Raw genomic sequence first — 21,428 nt, forward strand, 5'->3', positions numbered from 1 at the left:
AAATGAAATTAGTTTCTTCCACCTCTCAACCAATGAACATTATGTTTTTTGTGAATCTTTGTGTTTATGTTTGTGAGTGCAGTTAGACTGCATGAAGAATTCATGAGCATCTCAAGGATTAATATTCTCATGTATTTGCCATGGGATCTGTGTGGGGTGGGGGTGGGGGCTTAGTTCCAGTGATGGGAAATCTTAATTCTGCTGCATACAGTGACATTCTAGACAACTGTGTGTTTTCAACTTATCGGTAACATTTTGGGGAGGGCCCTTTTCTGTTTCAGCCTGACAGTACCCCTGTGCACAAAATGAAGTCGATTAAGAAATAGTTTACAGAGTCTGGTGTGGAAAAACTTGAAAAAACCTGAATCTCACTGAACAGTTTAGGCCAGCATCAGTCGCTGACTTCAGAGATGCTCATGTGTCTTAATAGGAGCAAATCCCTTCAGCCATGTTTCAAAATGTAGTGGAACGCCTTCCAGGAGGAGTGGAGGCTGTTACAGTGGCAAAGGGGGACCAACTCCATATTAAGTCCTATGGTTTTGAAATTAAAATGTTTAACAAGCACGTATTGGTGTGGGGTTCAGGTGTCCACATAGTTTTGGCCATGTAACTTTAATTCAGTTCCAGATAATGTGTCATACTGAATTGGTCTAAAAAGAAGAGCTTACATTGCAGCAAATGTCTTATAAATTAGTTGAAATACATGAAGCAATGCAGAGTATTGTATATTGACAGTGAGGATCCCTTGCTGCAGATCACCTCTAACTGGGTGAGGCGGGGCCTGTTTGGGAAAGAAGTATTGTACAATCTGATGGCTGCTGGCTCTAATGAGCAGCAAATACTTGTGTTGCACCTTATGTTCAGATTACAGGAGTTTTAAAATCCTAACTGCTTTTAACATGGGGTTACACACACACACACACACACACACACACACACACAAGGAGAAATGTAATCAATTTTCTTCTCTCTAATTGCAAACAATCTTACATTAGAAGTTTAAAATACGATGGCTCATAACATACTACAAGATATTATTAAGATTATCTCATCCAGTTAATTGTATGCAATAATTCTCTTTCTCTCTCTCTCTTTCACACACACACACACACACACACACACACACACACACACACACACACACAATCACACACTTTCTCACTTTCTCTCACCTTGTATGTTTAATATTAGGTAGTTTCTCCCCAACTCATCTCTTTATGTGTGCAGGTTGAGAAGGTTTTTGAAAGAGTCATGCTGTTCAACCAACTAACTAACACTTTACTGAAACTCACAAATATCAAACAGGTTAGGTTAGAATTGTTCTGGGTCAGTGGTTCTCCAAACAATTAAGAAGAAGAATGATTTTATTTTCAAACAGTTCACACTACCACATATTCTGACCCGATCACTGGGGCTGACTGACTCCAGATTTGTCCGCCAATTGTTGGGAGGAGCGAATTGGGGGTAAATCAGTGAAAAACTCTTGTAATCTGAGCCCAGCATTAAGGAGATGAGGTGGTGGTTCATTCACTTATTAGCTCCTTATTAGCTCTCCTTATATGCTCATCCCCTGGCTAATCCTCCTTGTGTGTAGTGTGTATGTGTGTGTTTGTGTGTGTGTGTGTGTGTGTGTATGTGTGTGTGTGTGTCTGTGTGTGTGCATGAACACATCCGTTTGGATTTGGATTTATATATGTGTGTTTTTTGTCTTTTACAGGTGCCAAGAGGATGGCAGCGAGGAGAGGCGTAGAGATAGGAGAGAGGAGAAGTGCCCTTTTCTAGAAAATTCTGGTTCAGAAGAGGACATCTCAGAAATTCTACAGTACATGACTACCATACTGGGTCAGTAGTGCTGTGTGTATGTGCATGCATGTGTGTGCATGTTAATTGGTATCTTTCACTCAAAACTTCATCACCTCAGGTGTTGAGTGGTGGAGATATTGCTTCCAGACTGATGACCAGTCTTAGTTTGTTCACATATGGCCATGTGAGTTAAGCAGTACTTTTGCCAAGTCACTGTGTTGGGAAGAATGAACTTGGGACAAGGGTAGGATTTAACTCAGGGCCAATTTAGTTCCCTCTTGCACACTGTACTGTCAAGCCCGGGGCTGGACTAACTAGAATTCAGAGATTACAGCTGTTGGATATCTGGGATCTCCCTGTAGAGACTTTCTTCATGTTCATAAATCTAGACTGATGTGTCTAAATTAGAGGGAAAACCATTCTGGAATGAAACTGTACTACTATTACAAAGCAATTGCTGGCGTGAAGGTAAAGCACATTATGGGTTACTATTTAAGTTATGAGTCATTTTAGGACCTCTGCTTTTAACAGAGTCACATGTTTTTCTGCATGGAGTGATTTGTGTTTCTAAAATATGACTGCATTTTCCGCTTTGGAATACTTTGGAATCAAACACTTGATTTATTATCCCTGTGCCAGGGTGACTGTTAGTTGTCTGTGCCTCTATCTAACCGTAAAGCTACTGACCTGTCACTCCTCAAAGTAGTTCTGTTATCCTTGACTATTTATGCCCAGAAAGTAGTCGTACCAGTACAGTAGGACATATGTCAAACCATTGCGATTATCCTCTAGCCTTCACCACAGTCTCTGGTTTTATTCCAGTATCCTCTGATGGTGCTCTCCCTGCTGATTAATGATACCTGCCCAGTCTCTTCTTACAGGTCATGAATGTATACTTATCGGTTTGATTGATGATGCCTGCACTTCACACTTTGCTTACTGTCTATGAAAGTGCTCTTACAGGAGTGTGATTTAGCATTCTGTGTGTGTGTGTGTGTGTGTGTGTGTGTGTGTGTGTGTGTGTGTGTGTGTGTGTGTGTGTGTGTGTGTTTGTGTGTGTGTGTGTGTGTGTGTGTGTGTGTGTGTGTGTGTGTGTGTGTGTGTGTGTGTGTGTGTGTTTGTGTGTGTGTGTGTGTGTGTGTATGAATGTGTGAAAGAAAGAAAGAAAGAAAGAAAGAAAGAAAGAAAGAAGGAACGGGGCAGGGCGATGGAGGCTGCATGTGCATACTGGTTGACTCTGTATATGTGAGGATGTTCTATGTGTGTATATTTATGCATGTGTGCATTTATGAACATGTGTTCTGTGTGTTGCTATGTGTGAATGTTGCTGTGTGTGTGTGCGCGCGCGCGTGTGTGTGTATGTATAAGATTAATATTGCTTATCCCTTTGTTTCTGGCTGGGTTCACTCTGTGTTTTTGCTGAAGATTGATTGTGCTTACACTGTGGAGTGTTATTTTTACTGCAAGCCAAAACACACAGACTGCTTTTTCCTTTGCCCCTCTGCATATCAGTATCGGTGCAGCTCAGTGGAAAGAGTTCAGATGTGCATACACACACCCATAACACATACATGTATTCATGCATGCATGCACACACACACACACACACACACACACACACGCACACACACACAGAATAACTCATTCCCCAGAGGCTAGGACTCTAAAACACATTGTAGATACCTTTAATGAAAAGGGGAGTTATTATGGCTTAGCAAGCATGCAGACCCATACACCTATACACACACATGCAATCACGCACACCACACAGTGAGTCATTCTCTGGGCCTCTGCTGCCTCTGTGGCCTAACTTGAAAGAATACACACATGCGTTGCCCACGGTGAATCATTCAATACAGCTTAGTCCTCCCTCTGTAGTGTCTAAGATCTCATCCGTCCTCACTCCTCCTCTTCCTCCTGGCCTTCTCCGTTCTGTCTTTCTGCTCTCCAGAGCAGCTGTCCCTGGTCATCGTCTCTTCTGTCGTTCTGTCTGTCTTTCTGTTTCCCTCATCTCTTTCAGTCTTCCTCTTGTTTGCCTTTCTTTCTTCTACCCCTCTCTTGTTTATGGTCTCTTATGACTCCCTTCTCCCAACTCTCTCTCTCCTCCTCTCTTCCTTTTGTTTTGTTTACCCATGACTCCTGCAAGCACAAGTGTGTGTGCCATTGTCACTATTTCATTGTGTTTGTGTCTGTTACTGTTTGTATTTTTCTACATATGCAGTCAGCAGGCATGCAGCACGCTTTAAAAAAAATCTTATCAATATTTATTATTTTAGCAAGCATTTGATCTTCAATTATTTTGAATCCTGATATTGTGTGGCTGATGTTCTTAAAATTATTTTTAGTGACTGTCAGCCTGGGCGAAAATATTTCATGCAACAGGAGTAGAAGTCTCAGCTTTTAACTGTCACAGCAGAGGAACAAGCACACACACTAGCTGCTTCCAACATACAGCGTTAGTCAGAACTGGTTGTAGACTGTTGAAAACAATTGGATTAGCAAAGTTGTGCATTTTTGTATTCGTTTTTTACTTAATCCTAAGATATGAGACGTATGGCAAAACAAAATATTTCAGCTGTTGTGATGTGTGAAACAGGCAAAAAGGCATCGTTACTCGTCAGTATGAAGCTGTATGTGTGTCATCACATGCCTACTGGGTGTAGGTGTATGGATGTATGTGAGTGGGTATGTGATTGTGTGTGGGCCCACTCTTTTCTGCCTATAACAGTGTTGTTTGTATGTATGCTCACAGAAGTGCAGCTCTGTATTATTGACATTAGTGTGTCTGTGTTTTACATCTCCTCCCTCCCAGGAGTACCACTTTTTGAGCTTCGAGAGCATTTTGGAGAAGAGTTCTTCGGCCTCTGCTTTGAGGAGAATGAGCGGGTGCTTCGGGCTGTGGGAGGCAACCTTCAGGACTTCTTCAATGGCTTTGATGCCATTTTGGAACACATTCGCACTTCCACGGGACGTAGAGCCTCCTCTGAAAGTCCCTCCTTCCAGTGCAAGGACCCCTTTGAGGAGGAAAAAGGGAGAAGTAAACTAGATGGTGTTGGAGAGAGGGAGGAAAGAGAAGGAAGAGGGAACTTGTTGCTTCTTCATTGTTTCAACCCTGCCCCTGTTGTTGGATTGGTTATGCCAGGATTGATCAGAGCTGTTGCCAGACGGATTTTCCACTCGGAAGTTGAGGTGGAGGAGGCACCACCTCTGACTCCCTTACCACCCAGTGAAGACACAGAACACAAAGACAGTGACTCCAATACCCCCACCCCGACTGCATCCCCCACTGCCTCCCCTTCCTCCTCCCCATCACCTCCCTCTCCTTCCCCAACCTGTGCTGCCCCAACCACCCTGTCCTTCTTCATCCGGAAAACATCCCCTCCTTCCCTCTCATCCCTCCCAAATGTTCCGGCGACGACCTCCACAAGAGCCCCCCTCTCACTTTCCACCAACCCCACTGACCTGCGCATTGGCCTGGCCACTTTCTGCCGTGCCTTCCCATTCCACCTGGTCTTAGGGCCCCGAATGGAAGTACTGCAGCTGGGGGAGGGGCTGAGGAGGCAGGCTCGCATCGAGCCCCACCGGAGCCTCTCATTCAGGGACTGCTTTGAGATCGTCTCACCCAAGATGGAGCCTTCATTCCAGGGCATCCTGTTGAGGCTTGCATCCCCCTTCACCATCCGCACCAGGCCGGACTGCACACAGGCTGGCACCAAGGAGAAGGTAAAGAGTCTGTTGTTCATGTCTCACATTTTACTACATATGATAGTGAATTATTGCTTTAATATTTCTTATCCCCTGAAGTGAACTGTCTGGAAAATTAATACCCTGTTTGGAAATTGAAGTCATCAGAAGACACAAGAAGTTTATTTATAGACCTGAACTTATTTCAGAAAAAATAGGATGAATACAGATTTTTATGAGGGTTGGCACAGTAGGTTGCTTTGTGTGCCTAGGCTCTTGGAAACAAATTTCTGTCTCCACAGTTCATAATATGCTTGAAATAACAAACCATACTTTTTATTTCATGATTGGTTTACCATTCATTTTAAGCAACAAGTAAAGACGTCTAAATGCAGGGCACATAAGAATTCCATTTTGAGTTGCATTATTGTTTCCTTTGTGATGAGGTGGTAAGAAGGCTGAAAAATAAAATAGGGAATACACAGAAAGAAGGTCCTGGTGGGATTTGATCCTTGGTCAATGATTGAGTAAAATAATTGATTTTAGTTCCTCAGGTTAAAACACGAAATGCATCCTTTGTTTTCCTGTCGGCCACACTAGCATGCACAGAACCTAGGCTTTCTAGATTGAAGAGGCATGAAGCATCTCACTGTCTCTGTGCTGTCATTTATTATTTTATCTTTGATGACAAATCACAGTTTCCAGTGTTCGATTTAAGATGCCAGGAAAGAATGATGGTCGGAATTTGCATTATTTGGGGGATTCCAGTTTGTTTCAAATATCTCAAGTGGAAGCAAACACACAGTTCAAAGGCTGTCACATCTTTCTCCTAAGTAAGATGTGTATCTGATTGGTGTTGCATCAGATATTTGCTCCATTGCACTACTCCTGCAATCATGTGATCTTTTTGGGTAAGAGGAGTCTTTTGAATATACAAGCTTGAATTAGTTCCAATCTGACAGACACAATTAGTCAGTCCCAGCTGTGTTCTTTATCTGCTTGCCTATTGACTAGTTGGTCAGCAACAGCACCAAATACCCTGATGTTAACTGGAACTGACAGAGAAGAGACTGATCAGGTCAGCTGCAACTGCTTGTGTGTGTGTGTGTGTGTGTGTGTGTTAGTGTGTGTGTGTGTATGTGCTTGTGTGTGGAGGGTGGAAGGGGGGCAAGCTTTGCTGCCTGATCAAATAGTCACAATCTGTATAAAGTGAATTGATCCCTGTCGTGGGGGTGTGTCTGTGTGTGGGCAAGTGAGGATAAATCTGAGGCAAAAAAAAGCACACCCTTTTATTTTATCAGTGCCACTGTTTCTCAGGTATGAGTTGCCGTGCAAGAAATAATACCACTGATTTAGTGGTGAACTACATGGTTTTGACATATATTGGTTTTAGTGCAAGTGCATTGGTTAGCTGACATATTCATTGATTTTACGGATATTTATATTCTGTTCCTTGTACTATTCTAGGTTGCCAACATATAAAATGGTTTTACTAAATGTACACTGTTTTTCATACATTGGTTTACTGAGTAATGTTACTCCATTCCAAGTGTTAAATGTCTTTAAATCCTCTTACTTGCTTTTCCTGTTCACCTTTCTCGTTTCTACGGTTTCTCCTTTTCTGTTCTCTATTGGTTCCATAGCTGTGTTCTCTGTATTTTTCCAAGGGTTTAAACTCAGTATTTGCATGGTGGTAGCTGTTCTTTGTATTTCTCTTTGCTATTTTGAGTTGCTTACTAGTGGTATCTTGTCTAGCTGGAGGGTAATTCTGAATGTACAGATAAAATGAAATTGTCTTTGATCCCTGTGGGAAAATTAGGTTTAGCAACAGCAAACTAGATAAATAAATAGATAGATAGATAGATAGATAGATAGATAGATAGATAGATAGACAGATAGATAGATACATACATACATACATACATACGTACATGCATTGTGAGTGGTGTGTGCATTGGCTTTTAACTATTCATGGACAGAGCCAGAGAACAGCACAGTTTGCTCCACTTTGTAATCCATCTTGTTTGATAACAGATACTGTATTACAGCAAATAATAATCTACGATGGTTCTATATAAGGAGGCATTGCAGTTATGAATTTTTCGTTAGTTTGGCTTGGCTCTGACCCTCTGTGTATATTGGTGATTTGTGACAAAGAAAAGTTGCCTACAGAATTTTTAAGCTCTTCCCAGTAGCAGGGCGAGTTCTGGTGGCTCAGCTAGCACAGGTGCGTGAGATGTAAATTTGATATTCTGTATTAAAATCCAATCTAGAACCCTTGTCCTGCGATCTCCTAATGAACTGAAATTGTTAAAAATTTCAGTAACCAGTCATATACACACTTATTTATTCTAATTATATTGGTAGCCTCAACAGTTTTCTTAAATATATCATACATCATATATCTTAAATATATCATACATCATATATCATACATCATACATATCGTAGCACTCTGTATATCCATGTATATATCCATATCCAATATTTATTCCAGCATCTTGGCACTCTGCTCCACTGCACTGTTGTCTTCTACTTCACATTTTCCATTAGTTGGTAGTTTTTTGGTTAGTTTGTTTCCTTTTTATTCTTACATAGATATATATTTACATTTAGATCTGTACATAGCAGGAAAATGTTTGTTTACCATGCTTGTATGTCTAACCAGAGTCGGATTCCCTGTGTGTGCATACATACTTGGTAAATAAAGCTGATTCTGATTTGATTCTGATTCTGATATCTCCCAAAAGAAAATGGCATTTGTTCCAATATCTGTTACCATTTCTTTATAAATTTGCCTTCATGACCATTAGTGTAGGCTATGATAGTAGTGTGATGGTATGATGCTACAAGATAGTAGAGAGAGACAGGAAAGGCAGGGGAGAGAGAGGCATGGCTGCAGAAAAGGGCTTAGTCCAGAACCCAGGCCACTGCAGTAAGTGCTTACCAGCTGATCTGCTGGGGAGCCTTATTCATCATTTCTATGTACAAAAATTCTATGTTATATGTTTCTAATGATTCCCTTAGATCAGGGGTCTTCAATGTTTTTGAAGCCAAGGACCCCCAAACTGATCGAGTGATGGAGCAGGGACCCCCTTCAATATATTTTGTATAAAATTGTGTTTTATATTACTGATATATTGATACAGCAGCAGTGCCCAGCTTGATATCACGAGGCCGCCACATGTGTATTAAAGACTTTTAAATTTGTGGGGAAAAAAATCGGGTAAAAAAATAAAAAAATGTAAATAAAAATTGTCTAATCAGCCAAAAATGTCACGACCCCCCTGCAGTACCTCCGCGGACCCCCTAAGGGTCATAGACCCCCTGTTGAAGACCTCTGCTTTAGATTGTTTGGTATTAAGTTAGTGCTAATCCTCAGGTGTTCCCATTCTATACAGTCAGAAACAGAGGATGATACTATATTCTCACTGATTGGCCAGGAGGGGGCCTGCATTAACTTGTGCAGGACAGCATGTTTATAGTTCATTTTGGGAATACTTCATGCAAGGGTAGCTAACTTATTCAGAGTGCCACACAGTTCCCTAGCACTTGAACAGATCAGTCATGGCAGCAGACGGATCTTGTTTTGCAGCCAGTTAGCAAACTTGGCTGGATTTTTGGTGCATACTTTTTGCAATGATTGAATTCGGGCTCAGCTGTCTGGCAGCCGATTATAGTTGGCTAGCAAGTAAAAACAGTTTAGGGGTTAAACTAGTTCATCCCTTCCATAGAATGAGAGCAGATAGAGTGGGTGTTCCCACTCTAGTCAATATTCTTCAGTTTTCCTTTGGCTACCCTAAAGTTTGTGCCCATGAAATATTGGTGATATAAGAAAAGAGCATAAAACCAGCAAACTTGGTATGGAAAGGCAGCTTTGCGACAAATGCTCCAGTTTCATCAGTAGTCCACCTGTTAACAAAATACATTTTTTGACATGACTATTAAAATGTTTTGGCAGCCATTTAGAAGATCACTATGATACTCCAGTTTGTTTCTGTTCTAACTCTTCTACTGCTTTGAACTGCAGTGTAGGGGCAAGGATAATTTGTTCCTGCTTTGTGTGCACACAGCTCTAATTGGATGGTTTTTGGTGTCGCCGCGGCCAAATGAACCAATCCCGGGGTTTAGTGTATTAATCTGGACAGATGAATATGAAACACAGCAGCTTATGTTTACAGATCCTACACACACACACACACACATACACACACACACACACACACACACACATGCACATATGAACCACAATGTTCACATTGCACATGCCTGCAGCAGTAGCAGCAAGATTCCCTACTTAACAATCAGATATTGAGTAATACCACATCTCTTCTCTAGCTTTTATGTTTGTCTCTGTTGCTTTCAGTTCTGTCTCCGTCTGTCTTTTCTGTTTCTTCCTCTCTCTCTTCTTTAAGTTTTCTTTCTCTCACAAATGTACATACAGTATAAAATTATATTAAAAGAATTTATACCTATGAAAAAGTAAGCTGTCCATTTCATCTCTTTCCTACTCTGTCTTCTTCCTCTATCTCATCACATTCACTCTGTAGCTGCCTTTTTTTTTTATTTACGTGTGTGTGTGTGTGTGTGTGTGTGTGTGTGTGTGTGTGTGTGTGTGTGTGTGTGTATACTAGGTATTGCTAATGTTGTGGGGACATAAATCTGTTTACACAGTCATGTTGTGGGGACTCGCCTCCCTTATGGGGACAAAAAGCAAGTCCCCACAAGTGAAAATCATTAATTTTAGGGTGAAGACTTGATTTAAAGCTAAGATAACTTTAGGGTTAGGTTAGGGTTAGGGTTAGGCAGGTAGTGGTTAGGGTTAAGGTTAGGATAAATCTCCAGGAAATGAATGTAAGTCAATGTAATGTCCTCTGAAGTGATGGAAACATGACTGTGTGTGTGTGTGTGTGTGTGTCACCAGGTTACAGTTGACATTGGTTGGGTAGGTCACTGACAAACATGCCTTATACTAACTTTGGCAGGTCAAGGTGAAATAAAAAAAAAAACAAAAAACATTATTTGTTGCCTTGGTATTTCAGTGTATTTCAGTCATTCAGGTATTTCACTTGTTTAAATTACTCCCTTATAAGGAATGGATCAGTGAAATGCCTTACCAGTTCTCATGCAATCCCACCATATTTTAAAACTCTGAATATATACTAAAGCAAAGGTTTACTTTTTATCCTAGACACAAAATTTCAAGGCATGCTAACAAGTGATCACTTGTAAATGTAACATGATGCCTTGCATTGTATTTCCAGGCTCATGATTTCAGAAGGTTATTGTTTTTATTGTGATGGTTAAATTTAGCTGCTTTAGTTTCCTGATGAGTGAGGCTGGGCGCACAGATTAATTCAAAGTATTGCCAGAATGTTCAGACGATCAAGAATGTGTTTAGAAGTTAACAGTGGGATTCACAAACTCATAACTAACGGGGATGAGTATCCAACCGAAATTCTCCTCATGCAATAAATAAAGGTTTCAAGGTAAACATAAAAGTATGGAAAGTATGTAGTATATAATTCAGCGTTCAGGCTTCTGATTGTACACAGCTGCCCAATAATCGTCAACTAAGATGTTTCTGTCTAAATTAGATACCTCCAAATCACTAATCTGATTGTCAGTTAGTGTATATGCACTTGTGTGGGGCAGTGTGGAGGACTTTTATGTGTACTTTCGCCCTTTGTTTTTCTCTAGTGAATCTTGTATCACCTGGGCAGAGAAATAAAGAAAAACAGTGGGAGAAAAAGAGGGATGTGCTGACATTTTCATAAGAAAGGGCAGTGAGAGAGGGCGACAGGCCAAGGTAAAGAGGCCACATACCCCTGTGCTACAGTGTGTGTGCATATGTGTGTGTGTGTATGTGAGTGAGTGTTAACCCGGCCTGCGGTAGTCTTTCATTGTGACCTCCTGCATGTCTTCCCCCAGGGATATGGACTATGCAAGACTTACTGAAAAGGTCAAATTGCATTTCTCTCTGTCTCTCTCTCTCCCTTCCTGCACAGTGTTTGTACTGTAGTCAGTACACATGGGAGATGTACACAGGTGCATTGTCAGAAGCTCTCATTTTGGACCAATGCATCACCCATCCCTCACTCCAATCTGTGTTTATATACCACTCCTTCTTTTCCTCCATCCTCACCAGAGATCCGCCTCTCCTGATTTCCTGAAAAGTGTAGCTGCAGGCAAAAAGTCTCCAGACTGGCTAGATTAGTTCCTTTAGTTTCTTTTAAGGCATATTGTAGCAAACTTAAAAATGACATGCAGTTTTAATGCTGGCAGAAGTATTTTGCACCACGGTGTGCTTAAGGGCTGAGCCAAACGTAGAACTTTATTTAAGCAGTAAAGCACAAGTTTTGTTTTACAAATTACACTTTAGAACAGCTAAAAGATGTTTTACTTGTTAAATGTTATTTTTCTAGCAAGCAACACAGTTATAGGCAGTACTCGAGTTGAGGGGGGATGAGGGTGGATGGCATCCCCCCTGAAATAAAAACGGTCAAAAATCATCCCCCTGTAAAACTGTCATCCTCACTTTTCATCAAGTGAAAAAAAAAATGACCATCCCCCCTGAATTTTTTTGTGTTTATCTATGTTTATCAGTTGTTATTGTTGTTGTTGTTGTTGTTGTTGTTGTTGTTGTTGTCGTCGTTTTTTACAATAGATTTAACAGACATTTAGGACACAGAACCATAGAAGTCGTATTGTGGTCTCATTGACAATGCAACCATTTTTCATGTGAGGCTTAGCAGACATGGGACCTAATTTCACAGTGATGCCTTTTATTCTCTATTTTCGGTGAAAATTACATGCTTTTGTTAGCCTTCTGAATTATACCTCCCATCCAGCTGTACCTGAAAGATGATGCTTTAGAAAACTGACACTGAGCTGAAGAAAATGCTCCAATCAGAAAACACCAAACCTTTGTGTGATAAGTGTTACTTCTTTGCCAGATACGTCACTCAGACAAAGGTAGGCAGCTTTATTATGTTTGCATACCCACAGAAAATGTACCTGAACATAAATATTGATGCACATTGTCTGGACCAAGCAGTGGATGCTGCTCTAGGTAAACTTGTCCTTGTTTTGAAAACTGAGCAGTTTTTTTTTTTTTTTTTTTTTTTTTTTTTTTAACATGTCATAAGTTTATTTTCTACATCTGCCACACAGTCTACACAAACTTGTTACAGATTTACTCAGCTGTAATATCTGCATCTGTGGACAATCTCTTTTTTAACACTTACAAAATGAATTGAACTGTCCACCCGTCTCCTCAATAGTGACACTATCATGTCTAGCAACACCAAAAAAGACCCCAGACTCATTGGGTCAAGAAATCAAAGAGTCTAGTTTAGGGCCAGGCAACACTTGCAAGCATGTTCATAAAATGCTACAAGCTTAGCTTTTGGCAAAAGGTGCAGAAATGTTATAACTAAGCTTTCCAAAGAAGGAGCTACAAGTGCTGCTAGTGTTTGCTGATGGACACAGGGGTTAAGATATGATTTCATGTCAAATGACCTATAGATTTGTGAGTAACTAATTTGTGATTTAGGGAGTGCTTTCTTATTGTAAAGAAATGACAGTAACTTGGCACCTATTTTATATATTTTAACTGGACCAAGCCTGTCAATCAACAGCTTTGGATTTTTTTTTTGAGTGTTCAGACACTAGTCCTCACTTTCTGTAAAGCTTCTTTATATGGAATTTCTATTTCATTCAGTTGCTAAGAGCAGAGAGTGATGAGGAGTTAGGTGAGAGAGAGATGTCATAAAGTCAAAAAGGACTAGCCTGATAACCACCCGGATGCTCGCAGTTCTCTTAAATGACATGCAATGCCATATTTTTAATATCACAAATGCTGCTGTATTGCATTTCTAGTGCATTTTGAATGAGGAGATTGGTGTGTACACGAGTGCACCTGCATGTGTTTGAGTACAAAGAGAATTTCAACATTAGCGCCACCTTTGATCTGTTTCTAGATAAATCACTGCTATGATGGTTTGTTTGTTCAGTGGAGAGTGCTTTGAAAATCGCTGCCATCTCTCTGTCTTTGTCTGCTCCTGACAAATTTATCAAACACAGAGAATAAGAATACAAGAGAGGAAGTCCACCATGTCATGGACAGAACAAAGATAGTTATATCGATGTTGCAGTTAAGATACATTCGATTTTGATTTTAAAATTGTAACAGAGTAGAAAGTTATCACAGGATTGATATTCTCAATTTTAACAGGCTTATTCAGGTTTCCTGCTTTAGCTTGATGAAAAAGTTATCAAGTGTCATCATCATCATCATCAAGTACTTATTGTGAAACAATTGCCTTAGCTCTTCTGTTTGGTTTTGTCTGCTGCAGCACGGCACAACTTGAGACAAGCGGAGCTGCCGACGAGATGAAGTTAGTTTCACTTTTGCATTTGTTGAGTTCAGGGAGCGCAAAGGAGATATTAAGTGATAATTCCAAAAATAGTGTAAACAGGCTGATCAAACCAAAAACTTCAGCTGTTATGACATTTGCTGCCAACCCGTATGAGCAGAAACCTGTTCTCTTCACATTACATTGTTTATCTAAGGGAAATCATCTCCATCCAGAATGAAAATTTTCAACCCTAGTTTAATTCACCTTATGATGAAAGTTTCGCTTGGTTGAAAATGAATGTTGAACTGTTTCTGGGCTTACTGTGGGATTGCCCCGGGTTGAAAATATGTGTGAAAGTGTGAAAGTGCCTTTAGAGGCATGGTTACTAACTTGGAAAAAAAAAAAAAAAAAAAAAAAAAAACATATTTAACCTACAGCACTGATACATTAGCTTATGAAAAATATAGGATATGAACTCAAGTGTCAAGGCACCAAGAAAAAAGGGGACAAACTTATGGAATAATGTGTGTTATTGCTCCACTGTAGCATTTTCAAAATTACTCTGATGGCCTAAGAGGAGCACTATAACATTTGTTTGAATGTCATGCACAATATCTAGGGCACCACTAATCAGATTTACACAAAACTTAACAGATCATGTGTGTCATTGGGAGCATTACAGCATTTGTTTATTTGTTCCTCCATGTGTTTTATGAGGTATCACATCAGTGATTTGATTTGGAAAATGCTTGGTGATACACTATATTGCCAAAAGTATTCGCTCGGCTGCCTTCACACACATATGAACATGAGTGACATCCCATTCTTAAACCATAGGATTTAATATGATGTGGGCCCATCCTTTGCAGCTATAACAGCTTCAACTCTTCTAGGAAGGCTTTCCACAAGGTTTAGGAGTGTGTTTATGGGAATTTTTGACCATTCTTCCAGAAGTGCATTTGTGAGGTCAAACACTGATGTTGGACAAGAAGGCCTGGCTCTCAGTCTCCGCTCTAATTCATCCCAAAGGTGTTCTCTCGGGTTGAGGTCAGGACTCTGTGCAGGCCAGTCAAGTTCTTCCACACCAAACTCGCTTATCCATGTCTTTATGGACCTTGTTTTGTGCACTGGTGCGCAGTCGTGTTGGAACAGGAAGGGCCATCTCCAAACTGTTCCCACAAAGTTGGGAGCATGAAATTGTCCAAAATGTCTTTGTATGCTGAAGCATTAAGAGTTCCTTTCACTGGAACTAAGGGGCCGAGCCCAACGTCCGAAAAACAACCCCACACCATAATCCCCCCTCCACCAAACTTTACACTTGGCACAATGCAGTCAGACAAGTACCTTTCTCTTGGCAACCACCAAACCCAGACTCGTCCATCAGATTGCCAGACGGAGAAGCGTGACTCGTCACTGCAGAGAACACGTGTCCACTGCTCTAGAGTCCAGTGGCGGTGTGCTTTACACCGCTGCATCCGATGCTTTGCATTGTGCTTGGTGATGTAAGGCTTGGATGCAGCTGCTCGGCCATGGAAACCCATTCCATGAAGCTCTCTACGCACTGCTCTTGAGCTAATCTGAAGATCACATGAAGTTTAAAGGTCTCAAGCTATTGACTCTGCAGAAAGTTGGCGTCCTCTGCACACTATGCGCTTCAGCATCCGCTGACCCCGCTCTGTGATTTTACATGGCCTACCACTCCGTGGCTGAGTTGCTGTCGTTCCCAATCGCTTCTACTTTGTTATAGTACCACTAACAGTTGATTGTGGAATATTTAGTAGCGAGGAAGTTTCACAACTGGACTTACTGCACAGGTGGCATCCTATTACATTACTATTACAGCGCCATGCTGGAATTCACTGAGCTCCTGAGAGCGACCCATTCTTTCACAAATGTTTGTAGAAGTAGTCTGCATGCCTAGGTGCTTGATTTTATACACCTGTGGTCATGGAAGTGATTGGAACACCTGAATTCAATGATTTGGATAGATGAGCGAATACTTTTGGCAATATAGTGTATATTTCTTAGTGATTGGCCCAGAGGGGACTGCATTTGTCAAAGATGAATGACATGTTAACCGTTTTCTTGTACATGTAAAGAGGTTTATGTGGATTTTTACTTACACACTTACAGTATGCAATCAAGGAATATTTTATCCTTCTTATGTGCTATTTGCTAACCCACAAAGTCGCATAGATCAGTGTGTTACAGTAAACGCTTGCTTTCCTCTGCAAATTGCAACAACCAATACAAGTCTGGCATTTGGTACACATATTTTACATAAACATTTGTTCATTATTTAATGGGTATCCATGGATTATCCACCTATCCATCTAGGAATAATTTAATGACCACTTTTATACATGGTGTGTAAATGAAACACATGCACTGGAATTGTCTGATGCAATTTTCTATCTACACACACTGTAGAAGGGACTAAAATTCTCCCGTTAAGTGGATTTTCAAAAGGGTCATCTGTGTCCTTCAGCTGGCTCGAAATTTCAATCTGGTAGAGGCTGATTGTATTCCTGTATTCTGACTGAAGTGTTTATGTGGTGTTGTTTCATTGGAGTGGGGCTCCAACAGGCCTACTGACTGATTAGCTATACTGGCTGAATTTAAAATGTTGTTAATGTGTTTTTTATGTGTTGCCTAGATCATACAGGGATGAAATTCACTTTGTAAAATGAAACTCAAACTTTGATTCAAGCAAGAAATGTATTAGTTACAGTTTTTTGTTTCGACAAGTATGTCTAAGTTAAATCTTTCACGTGAAGCAATCTTTTATCTGCATGCATGTGAGTGAGTGTGTGTGTGTGTGTTATTTAGACCATGTTTTACTGTGAAAGTGGGATGTAAGAGTACTACAAAATATAGCCAGAATCTGTGACAAGATAAGAGCACTGCAGCATTGTGTGTGCCTGTGTGTGCCTGTGTGTGTGTGTGTGTGTGTGTGTGTGTGTGTGTGTGTGTGTGTGTGTGTATGTGTGTGTGTGTGTATGTGTGTGTGTGTGTGTGAGGGAGGGAGAAGAGAGGCTGACTCATTGACTCTGCTGCTCAGTGCTTGGTCATGCAAATGAGAGTCTGTTGACATGCCACAGTCTGCTTACAAAAGACTAACCATTAGCTGCCCATTCCCTTTCTTGCTATCCATCTCTCTGTCTCCATCTCTCTCTATTTTTTCTGTTTTCCATTTTTCATGTCCCGCGTTTCTCTTTCTTCCTCTCTCTCTCTCTCTATCTCCACGTCTCTCCGTGTTGGCCTCCATTTCCATCTATGGCCTTTTCATCTGTTATTTCTCCTCTCTCCATTCTGCTTTCCTTTTCATCCAAGGGCAGCATTTGCATATGACAGAGTATGGCAGTTGCCACACCCTAGCATGGTAACAAAAAAGGGAAAATTTGTGTTTAAGATACAAATGTGTACTAAATTTCTTATTTAACGGCAGTGGAATAAATGGTTAATTTAAAGCTACGTTGAACTGATAGATTTCCCAGGGTCAGTAATGTAGCACAGGTGCCCCGTTCTCACACTAACAGGTTGCGATGGCAACCACTATGATGTTGCATTACTGTCTGAATTTGAGCACTTAGTGTTCACAACTTTTCACTGTTATCGGATAATAGCTAAAAAACAAAGAGAACAAGGCGGCCTAAGTGCTCATCTTTAGACAGATTTTGGCTGGACCGCAACGGCGGGTCCAGCACTACAAATATGATTGACCATCACTGACTTTATGATGAAGTTACACCACTGTTCGCCCGTGTGTTGGAGTTTCTCCCTTGGCCACTGCTCTTTCAAAATGAACCAGCGCAAACTGTTTTCCGTTACGTCCTCAGGGAGCGTTTACAGTGATTCCACTCATTGACTGCAGCTCATTTCAAATTTATTACATGCCAAGACAACAAGACCAACTTGAAATGGCTGCCTCACATGAACAATATTAGTGTAGGAGATTCACTCAAAAATATTATTTTTACATAGACCGATTATCAACTACGATACTAATTTCATGAGTCATTGTCGTGTTTGTGTGTTTGTACGCTGTTCATTTTCTCTCTGACCAATCGGTGGCCTGCAGTGTTTTTACCTTTTAGTATTGGCTCAGCTCACTTAGAACCTCGATGGAGGTGATACCAAAAAAGTCCCAGGTATTATCCACAACTTTTGCCCAGTGGAAAACCAAAAAAGATGTGTGGCATCGTGATGAATTGAGCCACCCCCTGCAGTGAAAAAGCAGCCTATTTCATATTAAATATAAATCTGTGCTATTTAACAGTATAAATAATCAGGATTTGAAAACTGCTGTCCAGTACAGCCGCTGTTCATGGAACTGAGGTCATAATAGCCGCTTTAAAAATGTTGTAGCACTGCTACTAACAAATTTGCAACAATTTTGCACATTGACCATACTTATTCCAGCCATATACTAGGTTTTGGCCTAGTCTTGTTTACCAAAAAGGGTCATTACTGAGCAGCAGGATGCTGAAAACACCACTCAGTCAGCGAAATGCCATCTAAGACATCTGCTGTGTTGGTCTTGCATTGTTTATGCATCTTCTGCATTGTGTTTTTGTAGTAGCTTTGGAGACTTTTAAGCAGATCTTTTTTCTAGCCATAGTTGCTTAGATTATTTGGTTCTGGGAGTCTATGTAATTTTACGGCGCTATTATGTTAATAAATCTAGTTAGCTGCAGTGCCAGATTCTGTTGTATGGTATGTGTATAATTGAATATACACAAGACAATGTTGAGGCAATTGAACCTTGCAACTTTAAGGCACAGCAACATTTAGTTATGCCTAAGCAGTTTTAAAAGCAAGCCACTACACATACATGTGTGCAGATGCGCATGTACACACACACAGACACACACACACAGACACACACACTCAGACACAGACACAGACACAGACACACACACACACACACACACACACACACACACACACACAAAGAGCTCCTGTTTTTGGTCTGTGTAACATCACTGACATATGCACAAAGCTTCTAGACAACAGGAGCCAATCCATGATCCATGAAAATTTCCTCCACCATTCAGTTTCCCATGGTGACAGCACAGTGTATCTGCACAAGCATTTGACGTACACGTGTACCTGTTCCAACCTACTGCAAAAGACAGGCATGATTTTATTGCTTGGCACTAGAACACAGCATACTGGGCACTGCTTGCAGGCTGTTATTGTGTTTTTATCTTTGTAAAAATACATACACTACATCTGTTTTTCCTGTCCTTCTCCTTTCCCTCCTTCATGCTTTCTTCACTGATTCTCTTCAGTTTCTCTCCCATCCCCCTTCCTTTTTCGCTCTGCCTTCCCATCCCACTTTCCGTCTGATCCCTCCACTCCTCCTCCTCCTCTCTCCATATCTCTCCTGCTCTCTCTCTTTTTCTTCTATCCACCATCCTTTGCTTTTTCCACTGTCCTCTCTCTCTCTCTCTCTGTGCTGTGTTGATGGAGATGCAGGCAGAAGGAAAGGAGAGTGCTGAGTTAAAACAGAGACGCACAACTAGGCCAACACAACAGCCTCCAGGGTGTGTGTGTGTGTGTGTGTGTGTGTGTGTGTGTGTGTGTGTGTGTGTGTGTGTGTATGTGCGCGTGCTCATCAGTGTGTATGTGAGAAAGACAGAGCAAGAGCGAGAGAGTGAGACTGACAGAGTGAGAGACAGTCACTGACAGTAACAGAGAGATGGGAAGACAGAGAATGACATTTATATGTGTGTGTAAACACACTGTAGAAAATATTTGTGACGTCTTCCTGATACTGAGTTATGGCCCCTTTTGCACAGTCTACCTCTCCACCAGTGATTCTCTTTATCAACATCTCCTGCTTTGTGAATTGTGTAGATTTAATAAGGGAAATCAATAAGGGATAATGGCTTTTAACTGAATGAATCTCACTTGTGTACTGAATGAAAAAGAGCTTAATATTAATATAATACCTTAATATTTATATGCAGTTTTTGTGTGTGAGATACAGATAGACACAAATAAAGAAGGACACTGAAGGACAGAAATGATGAGATAGAATGAACGAGAATGCTAAGTTGGTTCATGCAGCATCAGAGTGCATTATTCCCTGGCATTGTGGACAATATTCTGGCTTTCCTGGTTTTATTATCTCCATGGAGATGGTTGTTAGTATGTCAGGCGTGTGGTCCCTCCCACTCGGCCAGACACAACCCCAGGAAACAGCTGCTCACATCCTCCCACTCCTGACACATATATATTTATGTGTGTTAGTGTGTGTGTGTGTGTGTGTGTGTGTGGGAGTGTGAGTGTGTGTGTGTGTGTACACGCATATGCGCAAGCATTCTTGTGTGTGTGTATATACATGTTTGAGTGGGTGTAAACACGTGACTTCTTGAGCTTCCATAGGACACAAAGACTATCGCAACATGTGTCTGTGTATTTGTGTGGCAGTGTGTACAGGTGTAAACTATGCTACAGTTATGCGTATGTGTGTGTGCACTGCAATGTACAGGGAGACCCCAACTGATGAACTACTGCAGCACACTTCATGTGTGTGTGTGTGTGTGAGTGTGTGTGTGTGTGTGTTCGTCTCGTACAAATTGAACCCATTCGATTTCTATGGTTCCTCTGTAGGTATTGGGCTACTGAGTGTTACTGTGTGTGACTGTCCAGTTGTTTTGTATGTTGCACATGCTGACTCTTGTGAGTGTGTTTCAGGGGATAGGTGTGTTTTAACACTTGGACTCTGTGGGTCAGTGGTAGCATATGTGTTTGCCTGTGTGTTGATATGTATATATGTCTGTGTCTGAGAGACAGATTGAAGGGCAGTAGATGTGTGTGTGTGTGTGTCAGTTGAATGTATTGTGTGTTTAGGGGGGTGTAATGCTGTGAGTGTGTATGTGGATGTAGACTGTATGCATTATGCAGACCTAGGAGAGCGTTGTGCTATAAATAAAACAGGGCTGCAGTGTGCTCACTGGCGGAATAATCTATCTGACACTATGGTGAGAGAAGGAGACACAAAGATGGAGAGGACAGAGAGGGAGAGAAAGACAAACAGATGAAGATGGAGGGAGACAGTGAGAAAGAGAGGGAGAAGAAACAGGGCTAAGGAGCCAGAGGGAAAGACAAGGAAACTGTGCAAATGGAGAGAGAAAGGCAAAGACAGAGATTAGCTTATCTATCCACAGGGCCTCTTGAGCAAAGGTAGTTCACACTGTGAAACAGCTAATAGTCGTATTCAAAGGGGCAGTAATGTCCTTCCTCAACCTCTCCTGTGGTTATTTTGCCACCCATTCCCATTTCCATTTTTCTCTTTTATGTCTACTAGGAGTCAGGAGTGCCCTGTCTTGATCTTGTGTACTCCTCACACCTGTGTTAAGAAAAATGTGCATGTTCTGCACTAATTTGCCAACATGTGTGACTTTGGGACTGTCTCAGTAAGAACTGGGCCACCAGTTCACCCTTGTTTTTACAGACCTTTTACAAACAGGTCAGCATGCATTATTCACAAGGCCCAGCCACCTTACAGAAAGTGAAAATCAAATCATCTACTAAATCATGCTAATCTACTGTTTGTTATCTGTGCTGTTG

The 21,428-nt window shown here is 41.1% G+C and overlaps 1 protein-coding gene across 1 annotated transcript in view; it reads left to right on the plus strand.

Annotated features, from left to right (window-relative positions):
- Nucleotides 1–21,428, plus strand: part of gucy1a2 (guanylate cyclase 1, soluble, alpha 2) — a 59,654-nt gene that overhangs the window by 15,248 nt on the left and 22,978 nt on the right. The window contains exons 3-4 of the mRNA XM_030067111.1: nucleotides 1,718–1,842; nucleotides 4,616–5,526. Coding sequence (XP_029922971.1) covers nucleotides 1,718–1,842; nucleotides 4,616–5,526 — 1,036 coding nt within the window. The remainder of the gene's footprint in view (nucleotides 1–1,717; nucleotides 1,843–4,615; nucleotides 5,527–21,428) is intronic.

This window comes from Myripristis murdjan, chromosome 13 (assembly GCF_902150065.1).
Source record: "Myripristis murdjan chromosome 13, fMyrMur1.1, whole genome shotgun sequence".
NCBI lineage: Eukaryota > Metazoa > Chordata > Actinopteri > Holocentriformes > Holocentridae > Myripristis > Myripristis murdjan.